Raw genomic sequence first — 22363 nt, 5'->3', positions numbered from 1 at the left:
AATGCTTGTCAACTGATAAATGGATCAACAAATTGTGATATAGGGGCGCCTGGGTGGCTCAGCGGGTTAAAGCCTCTGCCTTCAGCTCAGGTCATGATCCCAGGGTCCTGGGATCGAGCCCCACATGGGGATCTCTGCTCAGCAGGGAGCCTGCTTTCTCCTCTCTCTCTCTGCCTGCCTCTCTGCCTACTTGTGATCTCTGTCTGTCAAATAAATAAAAAATAAAATCTTTAAAAAAATTTTTTTAAAAATTGTGATATAATGGAATGCTACTCAGTATAAAAGGAACACACCACTGATACACTCTGTTGAGTATCCCCAACACATTTGCTAAGTGAAAGAAGACACAACAGAAAGGGCAACATACTTTATGATTCTGTTTATATAATATTTTGAGGGGGAAACCCTATTAGGAATAGCAATTAGATAAATGTTCATCAGAGGTATAGAGTGGGGAAAGGGATTGGCTACAAAGGGATACAGGAGAAGTTTTGGGGGTGATAGAAATGTTCCAGATCTTAGAATAACATGTTTGTGTGTATTTATTAAAACTCATCAAACTGTACACTTAAAGAAGATGAACTTCAGTGCATACAATTTTACCTCAGTCAACCTGCCTTAAAAAGCAACTTTAATAGATTGAAATATAGAAGTTAGAAGATTAATGAATTCAAAATGATACTGAAGAATCATTACTAGTTACCTTTGGAGGATTCTAGGGAAGAACCCATTCTGAAAACTGGTACATAAGCCCAGGGAAAGAATCAAACTATTACCCTGGTTTTTCTATACAGAACAAATTTTGAGGTAAGAAAACAGAGGAGGAGGGAAAGTTCTCCATTCTAGGAGGATCACAGTAATAAATGTAGGAGGAAAGGTAGAAGCAGAAATTCACCACCTGGATTGACTAATGGAATACTGGATGCGGGCTAGAATCCTCAGTGTTTGATGAAAGATAAAAGGCTGATGGAAAACTTTATAATAGGTGAGTCATGGAGAAAGAACTTGACATTAGCTCACTAAAGGTGGATGAGAAGACATTTAGTGTCTCCTGCTATAAGGCAGTACCTCCTATGAAAACTATACGCAAACTTAATGAAGGTTTTTGATCTGAATATTAAGAAATGCATCGATAAGTATGTTGAATGGCATTCCAAGGATGCAGTCAACCAAATCCAGAATGACCCAGTTTCTTCAACAATAACAAAAAGGGAAAATAAGCTTTCAAATATTAAAAGGCCTTAAGAGTTCAAAACTTACACACATTTACAGAAATTTAATATAGTGTGGTACTGGCATAGAGGTAAACATGCAGATCAGTGGAATGGAATTGAGAGTCCAGAAGTAAATCCCTATCTTTCTATGCCTCTGTGGTCAGCTGAGTTCTGGTGAGGGTACCAGTACCATCCAATGGAGGAAATAGTCTTTTCCAAAAATTGGTGCTGGGACAGTTGGATAGCCCCACAAAAATGAAGTTGGGCTCTTACCTCAAACCATATGCAAAAATTAACTCCAAATGCATCACAGACTTGAATGGAAAAGCTAAAACTATAAAACTCTTAAAATACTTATAAATCATTGTGACCTTGGATTAGGCAGAAGTTTCTTAGGACACCAAAAGCACAAACAACCAAAAAAAGAAAAAAAAAAAGATAAATTGGACTTCATCACACTTAAAAACTGTTGTGTATCCTGGGACACTATCAACAAAGTGAAAAGACTCCCTACAAAATGGGAGAAAATACTTAATCTTATCTTTAACAATTTTTTAAAATTATTATTAACATATAATATATTGTTTCAAGGGTACAGGTCTGTGACTCATCAGTTTTACACAATACCCAGTGCTCACCATAGCACATACCCTCATACCCTCCCCAGTATCCCAGTCACCCCATCCCTCCACCCACCTTCCCTCCAGCAACCCTTAGTTTGTTTCCTAAGGTTAAGAGCCTAATGATTTGTCTCCCTCTCTGGTTTCATCTTGTTTCATTTTTTCTTCTCTTCCCCTATGATCCTCTGCGTTGTTTCTTAAATTCTGCTTATCCGTGAGATCATATGATAATTGTCTTTCTCTGATTGACTTATTTTGCTTAGCATCATACCCTCTAGTTCCATCCATATTGTTGCAAATGGCAAGATTTCTTTTTTTTTTTTTTTCATGGCTGTGTAAGACCACATGTTCTTTATCCATTCACCTGTCAATGGATATCTGGGCTCTTTCCATGGTTGGGCTATTGTGGACATTGCTGCCATAAACATTGGAGTGCAGGTGCCCCTTTGGATCACTACATTTGTATCTTTGGGGTAAATGCCCAGTAGTGCAATTGGTGGGTTGTAGGGTACCTCTCTTTTCAACTTTTCGAGGAAACTCCATATTGTTTTCCAAAGTGGCTGTACCAACTTGCATCCCCACCAACAGTGTAAGAGGGTTCCCCTTTCTCCACAACCTCTCCAACATTTGTTGTTTCTTCCCTTGTCAACTTTTGCCATTCTAACTGATGTAAGGTGGTGTATCAATGTGGTTTTGACTTGAATTTCCCTGATGGCTAATAACATTGAACATTTTTTCATGTGTCTGTTAGCCGTTTGTATGTCTTCTTTGGAGAAGTGTCTGTTCATGTCTTCTGGCCATTTTTTGACTTGATTATTTGTTTTTTGGGTGTTGAGTTTGAGAAGTTCTTTATAGATCTTGGATATCAGCGCTTTGTCTGTACTGTCATTTGCAAATATCTTCTCGTATTCCGTGGGTTGCCTTCTTGTTTTGTTGCCTGTTTCCTTTGTTGTGCAGAAGCTTTTTATCTTGATGAAGTCCCAATAGTTCATTTTCGCTTTTTTTCCCCTCGCCTTTGGAGACATGTCTTGAAAGAAGTCGCTGTGGCTGATGTCGAAGAGGTTATTGCCTAGGTTCTCCTCTAGGATTTTGATGGATTCCTGTCTCACACTGAGGTCTTTCATCCATTTAGAGTTTATCTTTGTGTGCGGTGTAAGAGAATGGTCCAATATCCTTCTTCTCCATGTGGCTGTCCAATTTTCCCAGCACCATTTATTGAAAAGACTGTCTTTTTTCCACTGGGTATTAATTCATAATAGCTCCCTCGTGAAAACAAACCAAATGTCCATCAATTGATGAATGGTTAGAGAAAATGTGGTGTATCCATACAATGGAATATTATTAGACAGTAAAAAAGAATGGTGTGGTAGTCTCAGGGGTAAGATGGTGGTTGCCTCCAGCACCATGTGGTAATGGCGGGTGACAGAGCCAGAGCTGCTCCATGGTGAAGAGGGAAGCAAAGTCTTTCAAGGAAAAAAGGAAATGCAAACTATGCCAAGAAAGATGATAATGAAGCTTATAATTATTGTACTAAAACCTAGATATGGGGGCGCCTGGATGGCTCAGTGGGTTAAAGCCTCTGCCTCCAGCTCAGGTCATGATCTCAGGGTCCTGGGATCGAGCCCTGCATCGGGCTCTCTGCTCACCAGGGAGCCTGCTTCCCTTCCTTTCTCTCTGCCTGCCTCTCTGCCTACTTGTGATCTCTGTCAAATAAATAAATAAAATCTTAAAAATAAATAAATAAAACCTAGATATGTGTCCTAAAAATGCTAGCTATGTGAGAATTGAGCGGCATTTTGATGATGCTCAGAAAGTTCCAGGAAGCTTTTGGAGACACATAGCAGTGAGGTTGAATGATAGTTTTGCCTGGGGACATCTATGGGAAGGCCAATGCCCCCCAACTTCTAGGGAATGCCATGGTGGCATGTCACCATTTCCAGAGAGCTCTAGAACTGGCTCACAAAAGTGTTCAGGCACAATAGGATATATATGAGCATGAGAAAAGAACAGAAACCGATTCTGAGAAGCAGGATTTTTGGCAAGTGGTTTTCAGCATGGATGGTGCCCTAGAGTTTGCCCCATCTGCCGTTGCTTCAAAATTACCAAAGCACAATATTTAGCCGTGCTGGGTCATTATCTAGAAGGACAGTCTGCGGCCGGTGACATCCACTAAGGGCCATGCTCTGTGTGTAGGAGGTCTCTGCCATTATTAGGAAGACCGCATTGAGAAAGTAGTTCAGTTTTTTGCACAGGCTTCCAAGGTGACTCCTGACCAGAAAAGTGGCTGCCTTGCTCGCAGAAATGCCAAAGCCCTTAAAGCAGAGAAAGAAGGTGGGAATAAAGCATTTAAAGGAGGAAATGACAAGCTGGCCTTTGAGCTACATACAGAAGCCCCAGGGACAGACCCCCAACAATATAAAAACAAATGCCGAACCCTGCTGTAACTGGGGTATAGATCATTCCAGGCTCGGGAGACTAGATGGTGCAACAGAAGTTTGCACAAATGCAGTGAGGCTTGGGGCCACTTAATTAAAAGCGTCCTTGGGAAAAGCTCAGTGTTACATGGATACAGAACAATTTCAAAAAGCAGGACGGGACTGTGGAAAAGTGTATCAGACAGAGAAAACATAAGAACATGCCCAGCTCCTAAAACATTGTGCAGCCAGAGCTGAAGGAAAGCCTACTACAAGGTTCTGGGAGTGGACGTGAATGGCTCTGAGGACAAGATCAAGAAAACTCCGCAACAAGCCTTGAAGCACCATCCAGACGGCCCAGGGGGAGCCAGTGCTAAAGTGGAGGAGGAGGAGGAGGAGGAGAGAACGTTTGAGGAAGTCAGCAAAGCTTTTGCTCTCCTCCCCGATCCCGGGAAGTAGACTCACTTTGACACTGGACTGGACGCAGATGAGGAGGACAAGCATCTGGTCCGGGGAACTTACTTTTTCACTTTGGGTAACAAGAGGAAGCCCTCTAGAAGCCGGAGAGTGTGGATTTGCCTAGTGTGACCTGGAATGTGAACACAGCTCACCTGCTCTCTCCTCATCTCTGTGTACTCGGAGCACCGTGGCTTTTTCCGTTGGATCGCCTGGGTCTGTGTGAGTGGGTGAGGGAAAGGGGGCCGGCGCCAAGTAGGGGCGTGGGAGTGGGGAAGGGGATGGACAGGGAAGCAGCTTGCGAATTTTTGTTTTCCTGTGTAACTTTATTTAAAAAGGCAAAAAAAAAATGTGGGGGTGGGGCACCTGGCTGGCTCAGTTAGCTGAGCATGTGACTCTTGATCTCAGGGTCGTGAGTTTGAGCCCCATGTTGGGTATAGAAATGACTTAAAATTGAAATCTTTAAAAAGTTTTTTCAAATTAAAAAAAAAAAAAGGAGTGAAATGCTGAAAGGTACCATGTCCTAGGCTGTTTGGGCTGCCATAATAAAATGCCATGGATTGGGTACTTAAAGAACAGAAGGGCACTCGCTCACAGTTCTGGAGGCTGGAGGTCGGAGCTCAGGGACCAGCATGGCTTGTTTCTGGTGTGGACTCTCCCCGTGGGCTGCAGGTGATCGCCTCGTTGTGTGCTCACATGACCTCTTCCCTGGGCGGGGTGGAGGGGGCGTGCGGAGAGAGAAGGAAGCTCTCTGTCTAGTGGCTCTTCTTAAAAAGTCACGAATCCCATTATGGGGGCCCCACCCTTGTGGCCTCATCTAATCCTAATTACCTCCCCAAAGTCCCATCTCCCACCACACCGGGGGCTAGGGCTACAACCTAGGAAGTTAGGGGGACACATTGAGTTTATCACACAGTATGAGATGAACGAACCCTGAAAACATTACACTAAGTGAATGAAGCGAGTCCTAAAGGACCACATACTGTGTGACTCCATTGATAAGAAATGTCCAGAAGAAGCAAATCCATAGAGACAGAAAGCAAATTTGTAGGTTGCTTGCCAGGGACTGGATGGGGGGGAAGAAAGAAACAGAGACTGCAAATGAATACGGTTTATTTTGGGGGTGATGAAAATGTTCTGAGGGGCGCCTGGGTGGCTCCGTGGGTTAAGCCTCTGCTTTCAGCTCAGGTCATGATCTCAGGGTCCTGGAATCGAGCCCTGCATCAGGCTCTCTGCTCGGTGGGGAGCCTGCTTCCCCTCTCTCTGCCTGCCTCTCTGCCTGCTTGTGATCTTGGTCTGTCAAATAAGTAAATAAAATCTTTAAAAAAATGTTCTGAAAGTAGATTGTGGGTGATTGTTGTACAACTTTGTGAATCTACTAAAAGAATCCCACGGAATTATACACTTGGAAATGGCAAATTTTATGGCCTGTGAAGTATATCTTAATATTAAAAAAAAGATGTTGAGACACATCAATCAATGGACCTTGTTAGACTGTCAATTCAAACAGAGAAACTTAAAAAAAAAAGAGACAGATATTTTTATTTTTATTTTTGTTATTTTTAAAGATTTTTATTTAACAGATCACAAGTAGGCAGAGAGGCAGGCAGGGTGGGGGGAAGCAGGCTCCCCAATGAGCAGGGAGCCCGATGCGGGGCTCAATCCCAGGACCCTGAGATTGTGACCTGAGCCAAAGGCAGAGGCTTAACTCACTGAGCCACGCAGGTGTCCCAAGAGACAGATATTTTTAAAACAATCAGGGAAAATTGAACCTGGATTCTGTATTAGATGATATCAGGAATTCCTTTTTTTTTTTTTTTAATTTATTTGACAGATCACAAGTAGGCAGAGAGGCAGGCAGAGAGAGACAAGAGGAGGCAGGCTCCCTGCTGAGCAGAGAGCCCGATTCGGGACTCGATCCCAGGACCCTGAGATCATGACCCGAGCCGAAGGCAGAGGCTTTAACCACTGAGCCACCCAGGAGCCCCAATATCAGGAATTCTTGATTTGGGAATGTGCAATAGTAGTAACGTGATTATAGTTTTTTAAAATGTCGCATTCACAACTGAACTGCACAGAACATTCCAGCATATACTATCTTACATACCTGTCCCCTGTGTGAGCTTCCTAATGCCAGCCGTCAGCCTGGGGGGTAGCTGAGGGTGGCGTGGCAGAGGCACGTTCTCAAGCTCCTCCCCCTCCCCCGTGAGAGAGGCGGTGGGGGGGACAGGGGTGCCCTCTCAGGTGTGGGGAAGGCCACTCTCTGAGGCAGATGGTTGTCAGGCCACTGGTCTGGCCCCATTTCCCGGGAAAGGGCCTACTTTCCTCCGTGCCACCCCAAAGGCTCTAGCTCCCGGGTCATCAGGCGACTCTGCTCGGTGTCTCCCTCAGCTTTCCCACATGTGCTCCATTCTGGAGGGGCTCCAAGGCTAGAGCCACAGAAGGCACCCAACTTCCGACTCTCTGGTGTGGCGTGAAGGCGGCTGCGACCCCATTTCTTCCTTTCTTGGCTTCTCCGTCAGGGCCTGGGGGTCTGGGGTGTATGGTGGGGTTCGGGACCGAAGGCCTTTCCGGGAGATTCGTGCGTGAGGAGACTGCCCAGAGAGCTGCGGTTTTCACCTCCTGGCAGCCCGAGTCCTTCAGGTACTTTACCTCCTTGCAACCTCACCTCCTTCAGGAAGCTCCCCGGATTGAACCCATGCAGCCATTCCTTGCTCGGTCCTGCTTTTGTTCAGGCCCGTGTCTGTCAGCTGGTGTCCTTGTAACTCACTCCTGGGCCAGCACTGCCCTTGGGACGTTCTGAAGTCCCTTCTCGCGTGCAGCCGGGTCGCCGGCCTCCGGAGTCTCCCGGGGTCCCCGGCCGGGCTGGGGGTGCCGCGCGCACACAGACTCCCGGTGCCCGTGGCTGATGTCTGAGTGGCAGCACTGCTCTTACATAATCGGTTTCTCTCCTCCTTTCTCCCTCCGGAGCCAGATTTCACATTGAGCAGCTGCAGACGGAGAAATCAGAGAAAGCACAACCCAGCCCGGATTCCGAGGGGCCTGCTGGGGACTCTCTCCTCCGGCTTGAGAAGGAAGACCCCGAGGCCAGAGTCCCCGGCCAGGTCCCGCCAGCTGCCATGGGACTCGCGGCCGCCGCCCTCCAGCTGCCCTCCACTCGGCCAGGCAGATAAGGGCGGGCACTGCCCCAGGAGCACCTGCCGCCCCCTGCCGGGCAGCTCCTCTGTGGCCAGCCCTTCCCCAGCCTTGGGGCACCTTCACTGACCCGAGGCCATGTAGGCCCCATCTGGGCCTTTGTGGAGAGACACACACGGCCGGGGACACCGCCTCTGCTCTCTGGGGGACACAGCGCGCCACCATGTCCTGGGGAATCGCCGGGCTGCACTGTGAGTACCGGGGTGGGGGGGGCTGTCCGTGGAGACTGCCCCGGGAGGCATTGGCCCAGAGCCGGGCTCTGCTGTAACCAAGGCAACCGGGTCATTCCTGCTGGTGAGAAGTTGAGATGCTTCCCCGCTTAACAGCCTGGGGACTCCCGTGGCCGCTCTCTGCCCTGGCTGTAGCCCACCGCGGCTCAGACCCGCAGTGCGGCTCCAGGTCCTGGGCTGGGTGGGCATGGTCAGCGGGTGGTCAAGGGGATGGGGCAGGCACGGGGTGCAAGGGGCAGCAGCACCTTCTCAGGCTGTCTGGTGCTGGGGTGCACGGGCTGTGGGGGCAGAGAGGAATTCTGGTCTCCCTGGGTGTGGCCAGCCGGGGGCGGGAGCTTGTGGAAGTGTCTCCCAAGACCCGTGGGAGAAGTGCCACCAGGTGCTGGAGGAGGCAGCCTGTTCCCTCTGCCCCTCCCTCCGTGACAGAACAAAATTAAGAGGCAGAAAGAGAACAGTGTTGTTGGTAAAAAGAAAAATAAGTTGAAATGAGGACAGAACGTGTCTAGAAGCCTCTCAAGCCTGCTGGTGGGAGGCCAGACCAAGATCCCTTCAGACTCCAGGATTCGATTGAATTGACTCAAATTCAACACATTTTTCTGGTGCCTCCCACATGCCCACTGGAGAGTGACTGCCATGGCAACGAGGACTGGGCTAGCTCGTGCCCCTCTCCCCGATGCCTGGCACCGAGGTAGGCGCTCGGAGCTGTGTGCCTTATGGATGAGGTCTGGGGTTTGATCTCGCAAGGGGTCCAGGCTGGCCCTTGTGGAGGGATACTGCAAAGGGTCGGGACACGCAGAACAGGCAGAAGGACCCAGACCAGGTGTTCTGGAAGCTTCCAGGTCACGAGGAGCAAGAAGAGTGGTGTGGTGAGGAGCCACTTGAGTGGACGGTGTTCACACAGGTGGATGTAGGAAGGTGAGGACCGTGTCTCAGGTAGAGGGAACAGCGTGGGTAAGGGTTCAGCCTGGGGACCATGAAAGGCCAGGCTGGAAAGCAGGTTTGGGCTCAGCTGGTGGAGGCCATAAAGGCCAGTTCATGAGACATCAGGGAGCCCTGGAAGGTTCAAGATCTGGGAGTGGGGTTGTGACTGGAAGTTACTCTGCTTTCGGAAGATCAGTCTGTGCTACTTGCTGGCTGTGCTGCGACCTTGTGGGCAGGAAGTGACGAGGGTCTGTTCTGGAGATGGCCCTGGGAGCGGAAGGCATGGTGGAGGCCGACTGCCCGCTGGGGCAGGGATGGGCTGTGGGGTGGGAGGCAGGGAGGGCTGCAGGTCGGGGACTCGTAGAGGGGCTGGGTGCTGGAGAAGGATGGGCTGCCATAACAAATTGCCACAAACTCGGTGACTGAACAGAGCAGAAATTTCTTCTGTCCCAGGTGTGGAGGCCAGAAGTCTAAAATTAAGATGGGGACAGGGCCACGCCTCCTGCGGAGCTCTGGGGAGACTCCTTTCTGCCTCTTCCTGCTTCTGGTGGTGGCTGGCAGTCCGTGGTTTGGGGTGCCATAGCTCTGGTCTGTGTCGGTCTCCTCTTGACTCTTTCTGCATGTTTCTCTGTCCTCTCCACTTCTTATGAGGACACTTGGTCATTGGATTTAAGTTGGGCCTTCATGTAATCCCCAAAGACCCCATTTCCTAATAAGGTCACATCTGAAGCCTGGGTGAATAAGGATTTTGGGGGGATGCTGTTCAGCCCTCTGTGCAGGTTCAGATTCGGTTGCTGCGGGTGGTAGACAAGCCCCATTTGTCCCTCCGCAAGGATCTGTCCCCAGGAGAGGCGCTGCCCCTCCCCCTCCCAGCCAGGGATCTGAGAAGGGAGCTCCTTCCTCACTCTCTTTTTCTTCAGCCTCCTCTTCTGTCTTGGGGATGTCTACCTTCTGGAGGGTGGGGGACCAAGAGCGGCCCCCTTCCCGGGTCAGGAGTGTGCTGGCGGTGGGGCTCTCTGGGGTTCAGAGCTGCTGTGAGGCTACAGCCATGCTGTCACTGACCATGGAGTCACTGGTTGCTGGCCTGTTTCTTGGGGTGGAGACAGCAGAAAAGGGGCTGAAATTTGGAGATGGTGGTCAGTCTGCAGATCTAAAGGAAGTCTGGGTCTGGCGGAAGGCAGATGACCCATGGACAAGGTTTCTGGCTCAGCCCATGCATGCCAGGATGGCTTTTTCTGACTTGTTCCTGCTAGGAGCCCACTGCTGTCAGGACAGGGGTGAGGGGCAGCAAGGGTGGGACTTCAGGATGACTGGCCCATGGGAAGGAAGGCCAAGTGTGGACAGAGATACTGATTTTAAAGACAAGATGCAAATTCAGATTTTTACGTGAAATCTCTGTGAACTGAGTTGTGGCCCTTGGGACACCAGTTTGCAACAGTCTCTGGAGGTCGGTTGTTCTCCAAGTGTAGTCCCCAGATCAACAGCAGCAGCTTGGAACTTGCTAGAAATACAAATTCTCCAGGCCTACCCCAGACTTCCTGACTCAGACGCTCTGGGCCTTAACCAGCTTTCCAGAAAATTCGGATGCATGCTCCTCATCCCTTGTTCAAGATGAACCCCCACAGTGCTCAGTAAACAAGACTATGTTGTGGCTGACTGCATTATGGACTCACATACTGGGGGCCAGTTTGTCTGGTCAAGACAATGAGTGAGGTAGACAGATGGTGCTAGAGACCGAGACTATGGGGGCTGGTTCAGGCAGGGGAGAGCCTGGTTGGGGCTTGGGGGGAGGAGTCTCGGTGAGACCTTCAGAGAGGTCTGCCATGTGAGAGGATACCCAGGGCAGAGGCAAAGTGTTAGCAAAAACTGCAAACCAGGAATGATCTCAGTTTGCCGTGGTGCCAAGCTGAGGGGCTTCATGAATTAGAGACAAGATAGGAAGCGGCAGAAAACAATGGTTCGGTTTGTGTTTATCTGGTCTTTTGTCCAAAATCCAGTGCAAGCACTTGGGAAGAGACAAGAGAGAGGAAATGCAAGATGGGTTGCAAATTTGCAACCTTGAAAAATACGGTTGGCGGACTGCTGTGCGAGGAAGGGCTGGTGGGGCCAGCACATCCTGGACATGGGCTTGGGGCCATGTGGGGCGCTCCTGGGGAGGGTCCAGCCAGAGCCAGGACCGGTGGCAGCACTGAGAAGGTGGAGAGGTGGCCAGGAGCAGGCCCAGGCCAGGGATGGAGTAAGCGTAAACATTCTCTGACAAGGTGGTTTTGATTGGTGACGTTCGGTAATGAACATGTGGGCCATTTACAGATTGTCATTCTTAGGGAGAGAATACCGCAGCAGGACTCTGTCCACGAGTCTTTTGGTGATGGCTCTTTCTTGTTTTCCTTCAGCCTTATCCCTAGAAATGAATTCAATGGGTCAAAGGATGTGAACATTTACAAAAATTTTTTTAAGGAGTATTTATTTGAGGGGGGGAGGGGCAGAGGGAGAGAGAGTCCCAGATAGACTCCCTGATGAGTACGGAGCCCAATGCGGGGCTGGATCTCATAACCCTGAGATCAGGGCCTGAGCTGAAACCAAGAGTCAGATGCTTAACCCGCTGCACAACGCAGGCACCCCAGCAGGTCAAAGGATGTGAAAAATTTTTAGGCTTAATAGGTCAACGGGTATGGACATTATTAAGTCCACCAATAAAAAAAATGGCCAAAATGCTTTCCAGGATAAGAGCACCTACCTCACGACTTTGCCAGCACCAAGTGTTATGAAAATGAAATGGAAAAAAACCCTACTTTCCTTTTTGATAAGTGAAACATGGCATCTGATTGTTTTAATATGTATTTCTTTACCTTTACTGGGGAGTTTTTTGGGGGATACGTCTCCTGCCCATCTGTGTTTTCTTTCTGCTCTGATGAGTCTGAAACGTTTTCATATTTGTTGTAGACTCTCCGATATTTTTTAAAGTGTGTTCGGGTCCAGGAAATCACAAAACCTGTTTTTGAAGTCACAGTGGCCCCCCCAAGTGGTGAAAGCTGGTAATGTTCGAAGGCAGACCGTTGGCTGGCGGGGGGGAAGCCTCAGCCCGAGAGCCGCAGGCTTCCCCAGCATGAGCACCCTGGAAGGGCCACAGTGATTCGTGTGTCTTAGAGGGTTGTCAAGATCAGCCACAGCAGGGAGGGAAATGGCTCCAGTTACCCTAGAGTCATTTGCAGAGTTGAACGAGCCTCCGTGTCTCCTGAATCCCCAGATGGAAATGCAGACCCAGGCTTTGAGGACACTCCAACCCTCGAGGGGGTGGGGGCCACGGCTGCCCTGGAAAGGAGGTTGTGCCTACCCCATGAGGAGACTTGACACCAACCTCAGGGTGTGACTGCTGGGGGGACTCTGCCTGCTGGGGGCAGGGGTGCACCAGCTGGACTGCTCGTGCTCACCTGGCCTTGCTGCCTGAGCCTGGACCCTGGAGGGGAGGGCGTCCTCTGGGCTCTGCACCCCCACCCCTCCCATGGCCGGGAGAAGGGAGGGCACACCCAGGTGGCAGGGGTGTGGCACAGGGTGCTCATGTATTGCTGTTGGGTTCGGTCCACAGATCTCGGGATCCTCCTTGGCATGGCCTTGGGGAACGAGGGTTTGGAGATGTGGCCCTTGACACAGACCGAGGAGTGTGCGGTTACCGGCTTTCTGCGGGACAAGCTACAGTACAGGAACCGTCTTCAGTACATGGTAACTGTGTAGGCACCTGCCCAAGCCCCCGGGCTCCCAGGGTGTAGGACCTTGAGGGCCCCACTGTGGGTCTGTGTCAGCCCTGAGCCCATGGCCTCTTTCTCCACGGCACGCACCAGTGTGCCTGGTTCCACACTGACTGTCCCCTCCCCTGCAGGTGTCCCCCCAGGCCCTTCACCCCTGCTACTTGATCTGACCTTTGATCCTTTCTCCCCATGCCGCTCACCCTGTGACTCACGAGTGGATTCCAGGAAGCCTTACGGGAGTCCCAGGCACTTACTGGCAGGGCAGATAGATAAGGACCTGTCACTGTGGCTCTAAAAGTCTGTCTTTTTTCTTTTCTCCTTGACAGCTTTACTAGATGTCATTCACATACCACACTAGTCACCCGTTTAAGTGTATAGCTCAGCAGTTTTCAGTATCCGGCAGAGCTCTGCAGCTAGCACCATAAGAAGTTTAGATCATCTTACTTGAGCTAGTTTTCCTCACCTCCAAGAAATATAGTACTCTTGGGGGTACTAGGTCCTCCAACCACTTCTTGGCCTAAAATTTCTGCCATCATAGGAACTCCACACTTTGTCTCAGCCTCCCCTGTGTCCCAGAGGAAGGAGAGCTGTCGTTACCCCAGGGGAGAGCGGAGGGCTCCTTCTCTCTCAAAGGCCACCGCTGCCATCAGCGGACTGGTCCTTGGCCCTCTCCTCCTACAGCAGATTGTCTGGGAGCAGGGGGAGCCTGTCTGAGCCATTTCCGACTCTGACCTCATGGTTTGTTCTTGTACTTCCCCAGAAACACTACTTCCCCATCAACTACAGGGTCAGCGTGCCTTATGAGGGGGTGCTCAGAATGGCCAACATCACCAGGCTGGTGAGAACTCCTCCTGGGATGGGAGACCCCCTCCTGGGCTGGGAGACCCCTGCCTCCTGGGACACCCCATGGACCCAGCCTGAGAAGCACGTTGGTCTTGGCAGGTCCTGCTGCGAGGGGCCTTTCCCAGCTCTGGGACCAAGCCTGCCCTTGGCTGAGGCCCCGAGGCTGCTCCTTGTTTACCATGGCTGCCTGTGCTCTGCTCCCTTCGTGGGGCCGCGTGGGGTGGGGGGTGATCAGAGCAGTGGCAGGGCGGGCCGGGAGGCACATGTCTGCTGGTCTCAGTGATCTCTCCTGTCCCCGCAGCAGAGGGCGCGGGTCAGCCAGCGGGAGCTGCGGTACCTGTGGGTCTGGGTGAGCCTCAGCGCTACGGAGTCGGTGCAGGAGGTGCTGCTCGAGGGCCACCCGTCCTGGAAGTACCTGGAGGAGGTCCGCACGCTGCTGCTGGACGTGCAGCAGAGCCTCACGGTGAGCTGCGCCCAGCTGCGTGCGGGGCGGGGGACGCGCATGCGCGCATGGGTGGCGGCCAGGGATGGTTGAGGTGTGAACACGTGGAAAGTTACAGCGTGTCCTAAAGGGCGTGGGAGAAATGAGAGAGGAAGACAGGGCCAGTGCCCGGTGGGTGGCCTTGGCTGGGGGCAGGAGAGGCTCTCTCTTGACCTGGGATCTTGGCCAAGTCATCAATCCCTCTGGCTTTGTTTGTGGAGGCTCCTCTTGGGGGAGAGGAGAGGAAGCACGAAGAGGCAGAGGAATGAACACAGGTTTTGGGGTAAGGACATGCTTATTTGTAAAGGTGGATACATGACATCCTACGTTTGTTAAAGTCCACAGCTCGTACAGTGCAAAGTCAACTATGGGCTTGATGTCTTAAGAAGGTTCCCGATCATGGCCTGCCTGGCAGGGTTGATATGAGGCCTCTATAAAGCCGGCAGCCTAGGGTTGCAGAATCAGTGTGAGCCCCTGCAGGCCGTGGGTGTGCTGCGGGACCCCTCCCCGCCACCCCCATTTTGCCCTAGTCCCCAAGTAGGAGCCTGCCCCGGGAGCCCCACCTGCTGCCCAGCCAGAGCTGGGAGCTGCGGGGGACCCTGGAATTTAGGAGCCCACGCCTGCTGGGAGTTCTGGGGAGGCTTTGGTTTGGGCGGAGGCTCGGAGGCCCAGTGGTCTCCTCGGTGGCTCTCCGGTGCCCGTGGGCAGCATTAGTTGGAGCTGACTGAAGAGACAGTTTTGCATCCTTGGTTTTCCTCGAGAGAGCCCTGACTCTGAGCTCTTGGGAGCTGTGGAGGAGGTTGGGGGCGGGCTGAGGCTGGGGGCCCGGGCCCCCCAGGTTGTTCACATTTAACTGGCTTTAAGTACATCTTCATTCTCATGGAGTTAAGGGTCTGTGCCCCGCTCCGAATATGCCCAGCATCCAGTGGGTATTCGGCTCTTCCTGCCAGGGACTGGGCCATGGGGATGGGCGCCTCCTCTCTCCTGCCACGCTCACTGCTCTTTCAAAGCCTTTGTAGACTGTTTTTTTTGAGTTGCTGTGAACAGGACTGCTAACTGGTGGAATAATACAGAGGTTCTCCTGCCACAGGCCTGGGGCCAGAAACCCTGCACTCGGGGTGGCAGCAAGGCTATGCTCTCTCTAAAGGTTCTGGGGAGGAGGGACCCTTCCTGCCTCTTCCCTGCCTCTGCTGGCCGCTACTGCTGTCGGCTTGTGGCCACATGTCCTTCACGTGGCCTTTCCCTCGGGTGCCCCCTCTTACAAGGCCGCCAGGCACTGGATTTGGGGCCTACCCTACATTCATACTGATCTCATCTGGAGATCCTTAATTATATCTGCAAACGTCCTGTTCCCAAATATGGTCACGGTCACAGGTCCCAGGGTTGGACATAGTTTTCTTGGAGGGGGAGGTTGGGGGAGGGGCAATTCAACCCAGTATACTACCTTGAGGACGGTCTTTCCCAGGCTCAGGCCCTGCATCTCCGTTCTAGGCCATGTCCCCTGTACCAGCTCTGGCCCCCTGTTCCGTCCCCGGGTGTGCCTGCCTGCTCCCCAGTGTTCCCTGTCGTTGCATACGGTGGACAGAAGCACCCTGAGCTTGGAGCCGGAGACTGGCCTGGCCAGTATGCCTGGCACCCAGGTGTCCTCATGAGGGTCCCTTGTCTTGTTCCCTGCAGGCAGTGCAGATCTTTGACTCCTGGACAGTCTCCTGGGCCCAGGACCCCTTCCTTATGTGCTGGTGGCCAGGCCTGGGCTGGGACAGCAGGGATGTCCCCTACTTTCCCCCATCCCGGACTGCTTCCTGCAGTCATTTTTCCAAAGATGGAAAAAGAGGAGCCTCTGTGTGGGGCTTGGGTGAAGCGTGTCGAGGTACCTTGTCGCCTGCAGGAAGCAGTAGAGAAGTTACCCATAGGCCTTCTGGTCACCGTTAGTCCCCTTCCTCCGGGGCTGGAGCAGCTCCAAGCAGGGCAGTTTCCAGGGTTCTCCTGGGATGTGGCTCTGCCTCTTCCCTGGGGTTGGGGCGGTGGTACCCATGGTCCTGAGGGCCTCCTCCCTTCCAGGATGTGGAGGTCGGCCCCAAGGTGGACGCAACAGTGTCACTCCTGAGTGCCCCGAGGCTAAGCCTGAAGCTGGTGCGACCCAAAGCCCTCCTGGACAACTGCTTCCGGGTCATGGAACTGTTGTACTGTTCGTGCTGTAAGGAACAAGGGGCTGGGGCTGGGGGCTGGACCCCAGGTTTCTGAGCTCGGGTCACTGAGCAGAGCCAGGGCTCTCCTGGGCTTGCCCTCCACTCCCCGGGGCTATAAGGCACTTCTGCAAGCCAAGAGGAGCCCCGGGTATGGGGATGAGAACAATGTGGCGTGGGTTGGGGATGGAAAGGGCTGTTGACCACTCCTGCAGTCTTTTTTGTTCCCCCCCTGTCTCTTGCAGGTAAACAAAGTTCTGTCCTAAACTGGCAGGATTGTGAGGTGCTGAGCCCTCAGCCCCACAGCCCGGAGCCCTCATCGCAGTGTGCGGCTGCCCAGACCTACCCTCTGTCCCAGCGGCCCCCTACCTCCCTCCCTCGCTTCCCAGGATCCGAGACCAGACCCCCGGCTCAGTGAAACTGCTGAGGGCACAGGCAGAGACCTCTTGCCCCGAGAGGCCCGTGTGGTGACTTATATGGGAAAGCTCGAGGTGCTTCCACAGTTCGGTTGAACCTGAGACTTCTCTGGGCCGTGGTGTGGAGCCCCCTACCCGCCTTGAGAGGGGAAGCCCCAGGAGAGTGTTTTTCCTTTGAGGGGATTCTGTGCCTGAGAAGGGCTCAGCTCCCCGCATTCTGTACCTCACCTGGTCTCCCCTGGAGCAGCGGGGGTCTGGGGGTACCTGAGGGGGGACAGAGGTCTCTCCTCTTCCTGCACCACCTGGGCTGCCTACTGGGCCTGGAGGCGTTGCCGAGTGTCTCCTGTGGCCTGCAGAGGCGAGAACTGTGCCGGGCAGGCGGGCGAGCACGGGGAGGGAGGGGGCCGGGCCACACACCCCGTCTTGCCACAATGGATGCTCTTCCAGTTCCTTATATTTTCTATTAAACACTTGCTTGTTTTGTTTCGGTTTGGTTTGCATCTGCAAAGATGAACCCCAGAGGCCTGAGAGCCCCTCCGTGGCCTCCGTGTTCCAGTTCCAGGACTCAGAAGACAGGTGGGCTGGTCGGGCCCTGGGACCTGGGTCTCAAGATTTGGATTTGGAATGGATGAAGCCTTAGCCTGGAGGCCTGGAAATGGTCTTTGAGGGCCTGAGTTCCTTCCACACCTGCCCGAGCTGCCGGGGCCTCAATGAGACGGAGACCGAGGGGCAGAGGGTGTTAGGCTGGTCCTCCTCTGTGCCCCCTGGTCGCCCTCCCTGGCTCCATCTGCCTGGGACAGGGTGCAGGTGTTCAAGAGCATAGGTCCTGGCACCAGACCCGGCTGGTCCTGCCCCCCTGCACGTGGAGCCCGGGTGCCCCTGCCCCAGGCCCGATCTGGGGTGGGCCGGGGCTGGGGCTGCACGGCTGCCGCAGGGGGCCGGTGAGCAGCCGGGGAGGAAGCCAGGTGGACGCAGGGGTGTTAATTACAGTACAACTTTATTAATACTGGAATCTTCACAGTGCATTTGTTACTTGTAGCAGTGACTATTTAAATCAAGGCGGGGGGGGGTGGTGGAGGGGGCAGGGAGGAGAGTATAATTTATCCAAAAACGGACAGAAAGAAAAGAAACAAAATGGGTCAGATGGGATGGGGGGGTTGTGGTGGGAAGGGAGGAAAGGTTGAGTAGGAACCAGGAGCAGAGACCCGGGTGGGGAAATAAATTAAAAAAAAAAAAAAAGGAACAAGTTAACAACAGCACCAGAAAAGTTACTTCAGTCAAAAGACGCTTTTGAAAAGAATATTTCTCTGTACAAAATGGGAAAAAAAAGAAAAGAAACGAAACGAACGTAAAGAAGTTCCCCAAACCAAAGTTTGTGATGCGGGCTGGTTGGCTCGGATCCCGAGGGGGTGGGCCTAAGAGGTGGTCACTAGATGGGAGATAGGTGGTCAAGGGGATGGAGGAGTTATGTACAGCCCTGGGGTGGCTTGGGGGGGAGAAGCCTGGGGGGGTGGCTCTGCCAGGCCAACCCCCCTTCTTGGGCCTCCCAAGTCACCCCCGTACCCCACTGCTCCTTGCCCTGCTCATATCACACACCCTGCATCTTACTCGCTCAGCCCACCCGGGTAAATGCCAGCACAGCCCTGTGGGGAAAGGGCAGTGTATCTGCCTGCCCGCAAACCCCCCACCCCCCGCCTTCCCCAACGGGCCATCTGCTCTCCTGTCCTCTTCAGGCCCTCCCTCACCTGGGCCCTCTCTCAAGATGCCCTAACCTGGGCTCTCGGGTTGGCCTGAGCAGTCAGCAAGGCTGTTCTCAGACCTAGCAACTTACAGATACCATCCTCCATCTGCCCTTGGGAACCTGGGTGGGGTGGGGGGGGGCCTCCAGGCACCAGGGGCCACCTTGGTGCCCCAGACCTGCCTGGCCACCTTGCTTGGACCCCAGTTCCCTGCACAAGAACTACCAGTAGCTCCAGCCTGGTGCTGAGACTCAGCCCCAATCCCTGCTCTCCCGACCCCAGGAGGCCCCCTGCCCTGTGGTCCTGCTGCCCTCCGAGCCCGGCCACCCTCACTGCCAGCCGGCGGGACAACAGGAAGCCCTCCACTCGCCCTAGACGCACCTGCTTCTACCTGCTTTGAGTTGGCGGGACTCAGCACGTGGAGGGGAGGGCACCCCCACCCCGCACCCACCGCCAGCACAGGACCGGACTCCGGGGGGACTGCACTGGGTTGGCATCTCCTCTGGCGACAGAGAGTCAAAGCCAAGCTCCCTGGGCTACACCCCAGCCCCATCCAAGCAGATGTGCTGGCCAACCCCCAACACCTGGCCTTCTCCAACCTTATTTTGGCTTTGCTCCAGAAACTGGAGGAAAAAACAGCTACCCCTTGGCTTTGAGGAAGCAATTTGGCCCTCCTCCTCCTGCCATAGGCCCACCGGGCCACTGTGAGGACCCCTGTCCCTCAGGCACTCTTGGACACCCTGTACGGTCCACCCTGTCCCACCACACAGTCCTGTCTAGTCAGCTCTTTCGCTATCATATTCATAAAAATAACCCCCACACCCTCTACCAAGCTCCAGCCCCTATGCCCAAAGGTGGCCGAAACCGTGACCAAAGTGCCACCAGAGTTAAATTTTCAACGTGCCCATATGAGGGCCACACATCCAAAAGCAGCTCCCGAGGGACCGGCCAGAGGACCCTGTGGCCTGCCCCTCTCCAGCAGCCACACTGCCCCAGCGACGGCACGCTAGGACCTGAAGCCACCTTAGGCGCCATGGCCTTCTCCAAACACGTCCCCAAGACAACGCAGGGCCCTGGGGCTGTGCGCCTCTTCCCTCCACAGGAGGCTGGGCCTCCCAACCTCAACCTGCTCCCCGCCATCCCGGATAGCTTTTCAGTCAAAGCTCACACCTCAGCCGACTGGGCGCCGGGCCCCTCCGCAGACAGCCTGCCTCCCTGACAGAACTCTGGAAGGGGAGAGAAAGGGGAAGGAGGGAGAAGCGCCTGGTCTCCAGGAGAGGCCTCGGGCAGGGCAGGCCCAGAGCAGGGCTCCCCCAGTGGGTGGGGGCGGGGGGAGAGGCAGGGCCTGAGGAGGAGGAGGAGGAGGGGCAGAACAGGCAGGAAACATATAAAACAGGCTCCGGATCCAGTTCAAGGCCTGCAGGCTCCGAGCTGGCGGGCTTGGTTAAGGAAGTCACTTCCCACGTAAATGCTGAAATCCAGGATGAGTGTCTCTCCATCACACGTGACTTAAAAAACAGAAAACCAAAGGCTTGCCTGGCTCTGCTGTCTCCTCGCTGTGCCTTCGCTCTGAGCGGCTGTGGGTCACTGGTCCGGCCACCTGCGTCACACGGGCCAGAGGGCGGGAGGGCGGCGCCATCACAAGATGCGGGGCGCCGACCTGTCGTTGGTGACGGTCCTGCGGAGCCGCACCCCGCGGCGGATGGCCACCAGCATGTCTTCGGCCGGGGGGTCGCCGGAGGCGGCAGGGGGTGGGCTGGGCGTCTCCTCAGCAGGGGCGGCTGCGGCGGCCAGGGCCGTGGGGAAGGGGAACTGGCCCTCGCCCAGGGCGTGGGCGCCCGCCACCAGCTCCCCGAGCTTCTCCACCAGGCTGTGCCGGTTGGCGGCCAGCTGCTGCTGCTCGTCGTCGTCGTCCGCCGCCAGCCCGGAGTAGCTGGTCGCCTCGGGGGCCGGGCTGGCCCACGCCGTGTTGGGCAGGCTCAGCCGCTTCGGGGAGGCCTTGGCCAGGTCCGCGGCCAGGGGCGAGGCGGCCTCGTCGCTGTAGAAGACGCACTCCTCGCTGCCCGCCCGCGTGGGCCCCGCGTAGCCCGGGGAGTCGGGCACGGTGGGCGTCTTCACGGGGACGATGGGCGGCCGGATGGGGATGGGGCCGGCGCTGGAGAGCGCGCGGCGCACGGCGGGCTTGGTGGACGGCGTGCGGCGGATGGTGGCTACGCCGGGGGGCGCGCCCGAGGCGCTGGGCAGCCCCGCGGTGGAGGCCGGCCGCTTGGTCTGGATCAGGCGGCGGTAGTTCTGGGCGATGTTGCTGTTGCGGGGGATGGTGGATGACTTGTCGAACTCGGCCGGGCCCTCGCCGTCTGCGTCCCCGTTCACGGAGTAGCAGTCGTAGTCGGAGCCTGGTGACACGGGATGCGGTGGGCCGGGGCTCGGAAGGCTGGCCGATCCGCCCCGGCCCCGGCCCCAGGGCCTACCTTGGGACGGGATGGTGTCCTCGGAGCACGAGGGCGTGGTGGTCTGCGTGCTGTAGCCGCTGGAGTACTGCAGAGAATCCCGACTGCTCTTCTGGTGCTCCAGGCTCAGGCCGCGGGTCAGCACCATGGCCAGGTCACTGGCGGCGGGGGACACCTCCTCGCCGTGCTGGGGGTGGGAAGACTGCAGGCTGAAGCTGGGCTCCCCGCTGCCCCCCTCAGCCCGGATTCCAGGTGGCTCCCGCCAAGAAGCCAGGGCTGGCCCCAACACCAGTTGCTGGGCCTTCAGGTATGGACCTGGGAGTGAAGGTGGGGCCCCGGCTGGGCTGCCGGAGAGCTGGCGCCTACCTTGGCTGCGATGGTGGCAGGGGACATGCGGGGTCGCGGTGCCTCCTCGCTGCTGGGGCCCAGGGCACCCCCGCTGGCCAGGCCTGGTTCTGTGTCTCGGGGGTGCTCCGCTCGATCCTTTCTCCGCTGCAGGCTGGTGCTCGAGGGCTGCTCGTGGGGGCCCGCCTTGGCCCAGTCCTGCAGGGGGCGGCGGATGGGTCAGGGGGCCCTTGGCCCTGTCATCCGCAGTGATGGGTCCCCTCACTATTGTTGAGGTTCAGGGTTTTCAGGCCCATATGGGGGTCAGGCCCATGATCATGGCCAAGGACAGAGCATGGAGGGTACCATGACCCCTCAGTCCCTCCAGGCCCAGGGGTAGGATAGCATGTCCCAGGAGGGAAAGATGTGTGTTGGGAGTGGCTGCAGGTGTGCCCAGGCGGCTTTTCCTGTGGGGAGCAGGCACCGTGTGCACCCCCCGCTGGTTGACCCTGGACCCTCCCTGCATCCCACTGCAGGTGGGGAGCACTGACCGAGGTGGGGGAGCTGCACTCGCTAACGGACTGGCAGGTTTCCGAGGCCTCTGAGGACGCAGAGCTGGAGGACTTCTGCCATGCAGAGGCGAGCAGGCGGGCGGACGGGGCGGGGAGGCCAGGAGGAGAGGAGAGAACAGACCTGGTCACAGCGCCGGCATGCAGCGGGGCGCTCCGGCTCAGTGCCCCACCCCGCCACCCCTGCGAGCGTCTGCAGCAGATCTCAGCACCCTGAGCGCACACGGCGGGCACCGGCCGACTCTGCGGCCCAGCCCAAGAGCCAGAGGTAGTGAGAGTTCACAACAGGACTTGCTGCCCACGGCCTGGATGTGGCGGGCCAGGGAAAGAGAGACACGAGGGAGGGCGGAGGAATCGATGGCGTCCCTGTTGTGTCAAAAGCACACGCCTGCGGGAAGGAAGGAGTCCGGAGCTCCATCCTGCACGCGCAAAGTGGAGCTGCCTGTCCGCTGTCCACACACAGATGCGACCAAGGCAACCGCATTTACAGGTCTGGAATTGAGGGAGAAGACAAGGGTAGCAGCCACCAATCCACAGCCATGAGACAGAGTAAGGTCAG

At 55.0% G+C, this 22363-nt stretch overlaps 2 protein-coding genes and 1 pseudogene across 5 annotated transcripts in view; 2 read left to right on the top strand and 1 right to left on the bottom strand.

The window, feature by feature from the left end:
• Positions 1-17163, top strand: part of LOC111152883 (interleukin-34-like) — a 56202-nt gene extending 39039 nt beyond the window's left edge. The window contains exons 1-7 of one of the 4 annotated variants that reach the window (XM_022511597.1): positions 4867-4926; positions 7679-8090; positions 12637-12770; positions 13557-13634; positions 13941-14102; positions 16182-16317; positions 16552-17163. In XM_022511597.1, the coding sequence (XP_022367305.1) occupies positions 8063-8090; positions 12637-12770; positions 13557-13634; positions 13941-14102; positions 16182-16317; positions 16552-16724 (711 nt within the window). In that variant the 5' untranslated portion in view covers positions 4867-4926; positions 7679-8062 and the 3' untranslated portion in view covers positions 16725-17163. Of the gene's footprint in view, positions 1-4866; positions 4927-7678; positions 8091-12636; positions 12771-13556; positions 13635-13940; positions 14103-16181; positions 16318-16551 lie in introns of those variants that run through there. The other 3 variants (XM_022511598.1, XM_022511596.1, XM_022511599.1) reach the window with 3 other exon arrangements.
• LOC111152882 lies at positions 3586-4843 on the top strand (annotated as a pseudogene).
• Positions 17164-18269: 1106 nt separating the features above from the next.
• On the bottom strand, positions 18270-22222 carry LOC111153068 (MTSS1-like protein). Its single transcript, XM_022511865.1, has 5 exons — positions 22193-22222; positions 21787-22047; positions 21278-21454; positions 20933-21098; positions 18270-20857 (listed from the first exon to the last, which is right to left on the bottom strand). Exons 1-5 carry the CDS (start codon positions 22220-22222, stop codon positions 20100-20102), a joined length of 1392 nt encoding a protein of 463 aa, XP_022367573.1. The 3' UTR covers positions 18270-20099.
• Positions 22223-22363: the final 141 nt, after the last annotated feature.

This window comes from Enhydra lutris, unplaced genomic scaffold, assembly GCF_002288905.1.
Source record: "Enhydra lutris kenyoni isolate GAN:26980312 unplaced genomic scaffold, ASM228890v2 scaffoldscaffold30, whole genome shotgun sequence".
NCBI classification, from domain to species: Eukaryota; Metazoa; Chordata; class Mammalia; order Carnivora; family Mustelidae; genus Enhydra; species Enhydra lutris.
The sequence above is the reverse complement of the archived record's forward strand: the minus strand, read 5'-3'. Positions and strand labels throughout refer to the sequence as shown.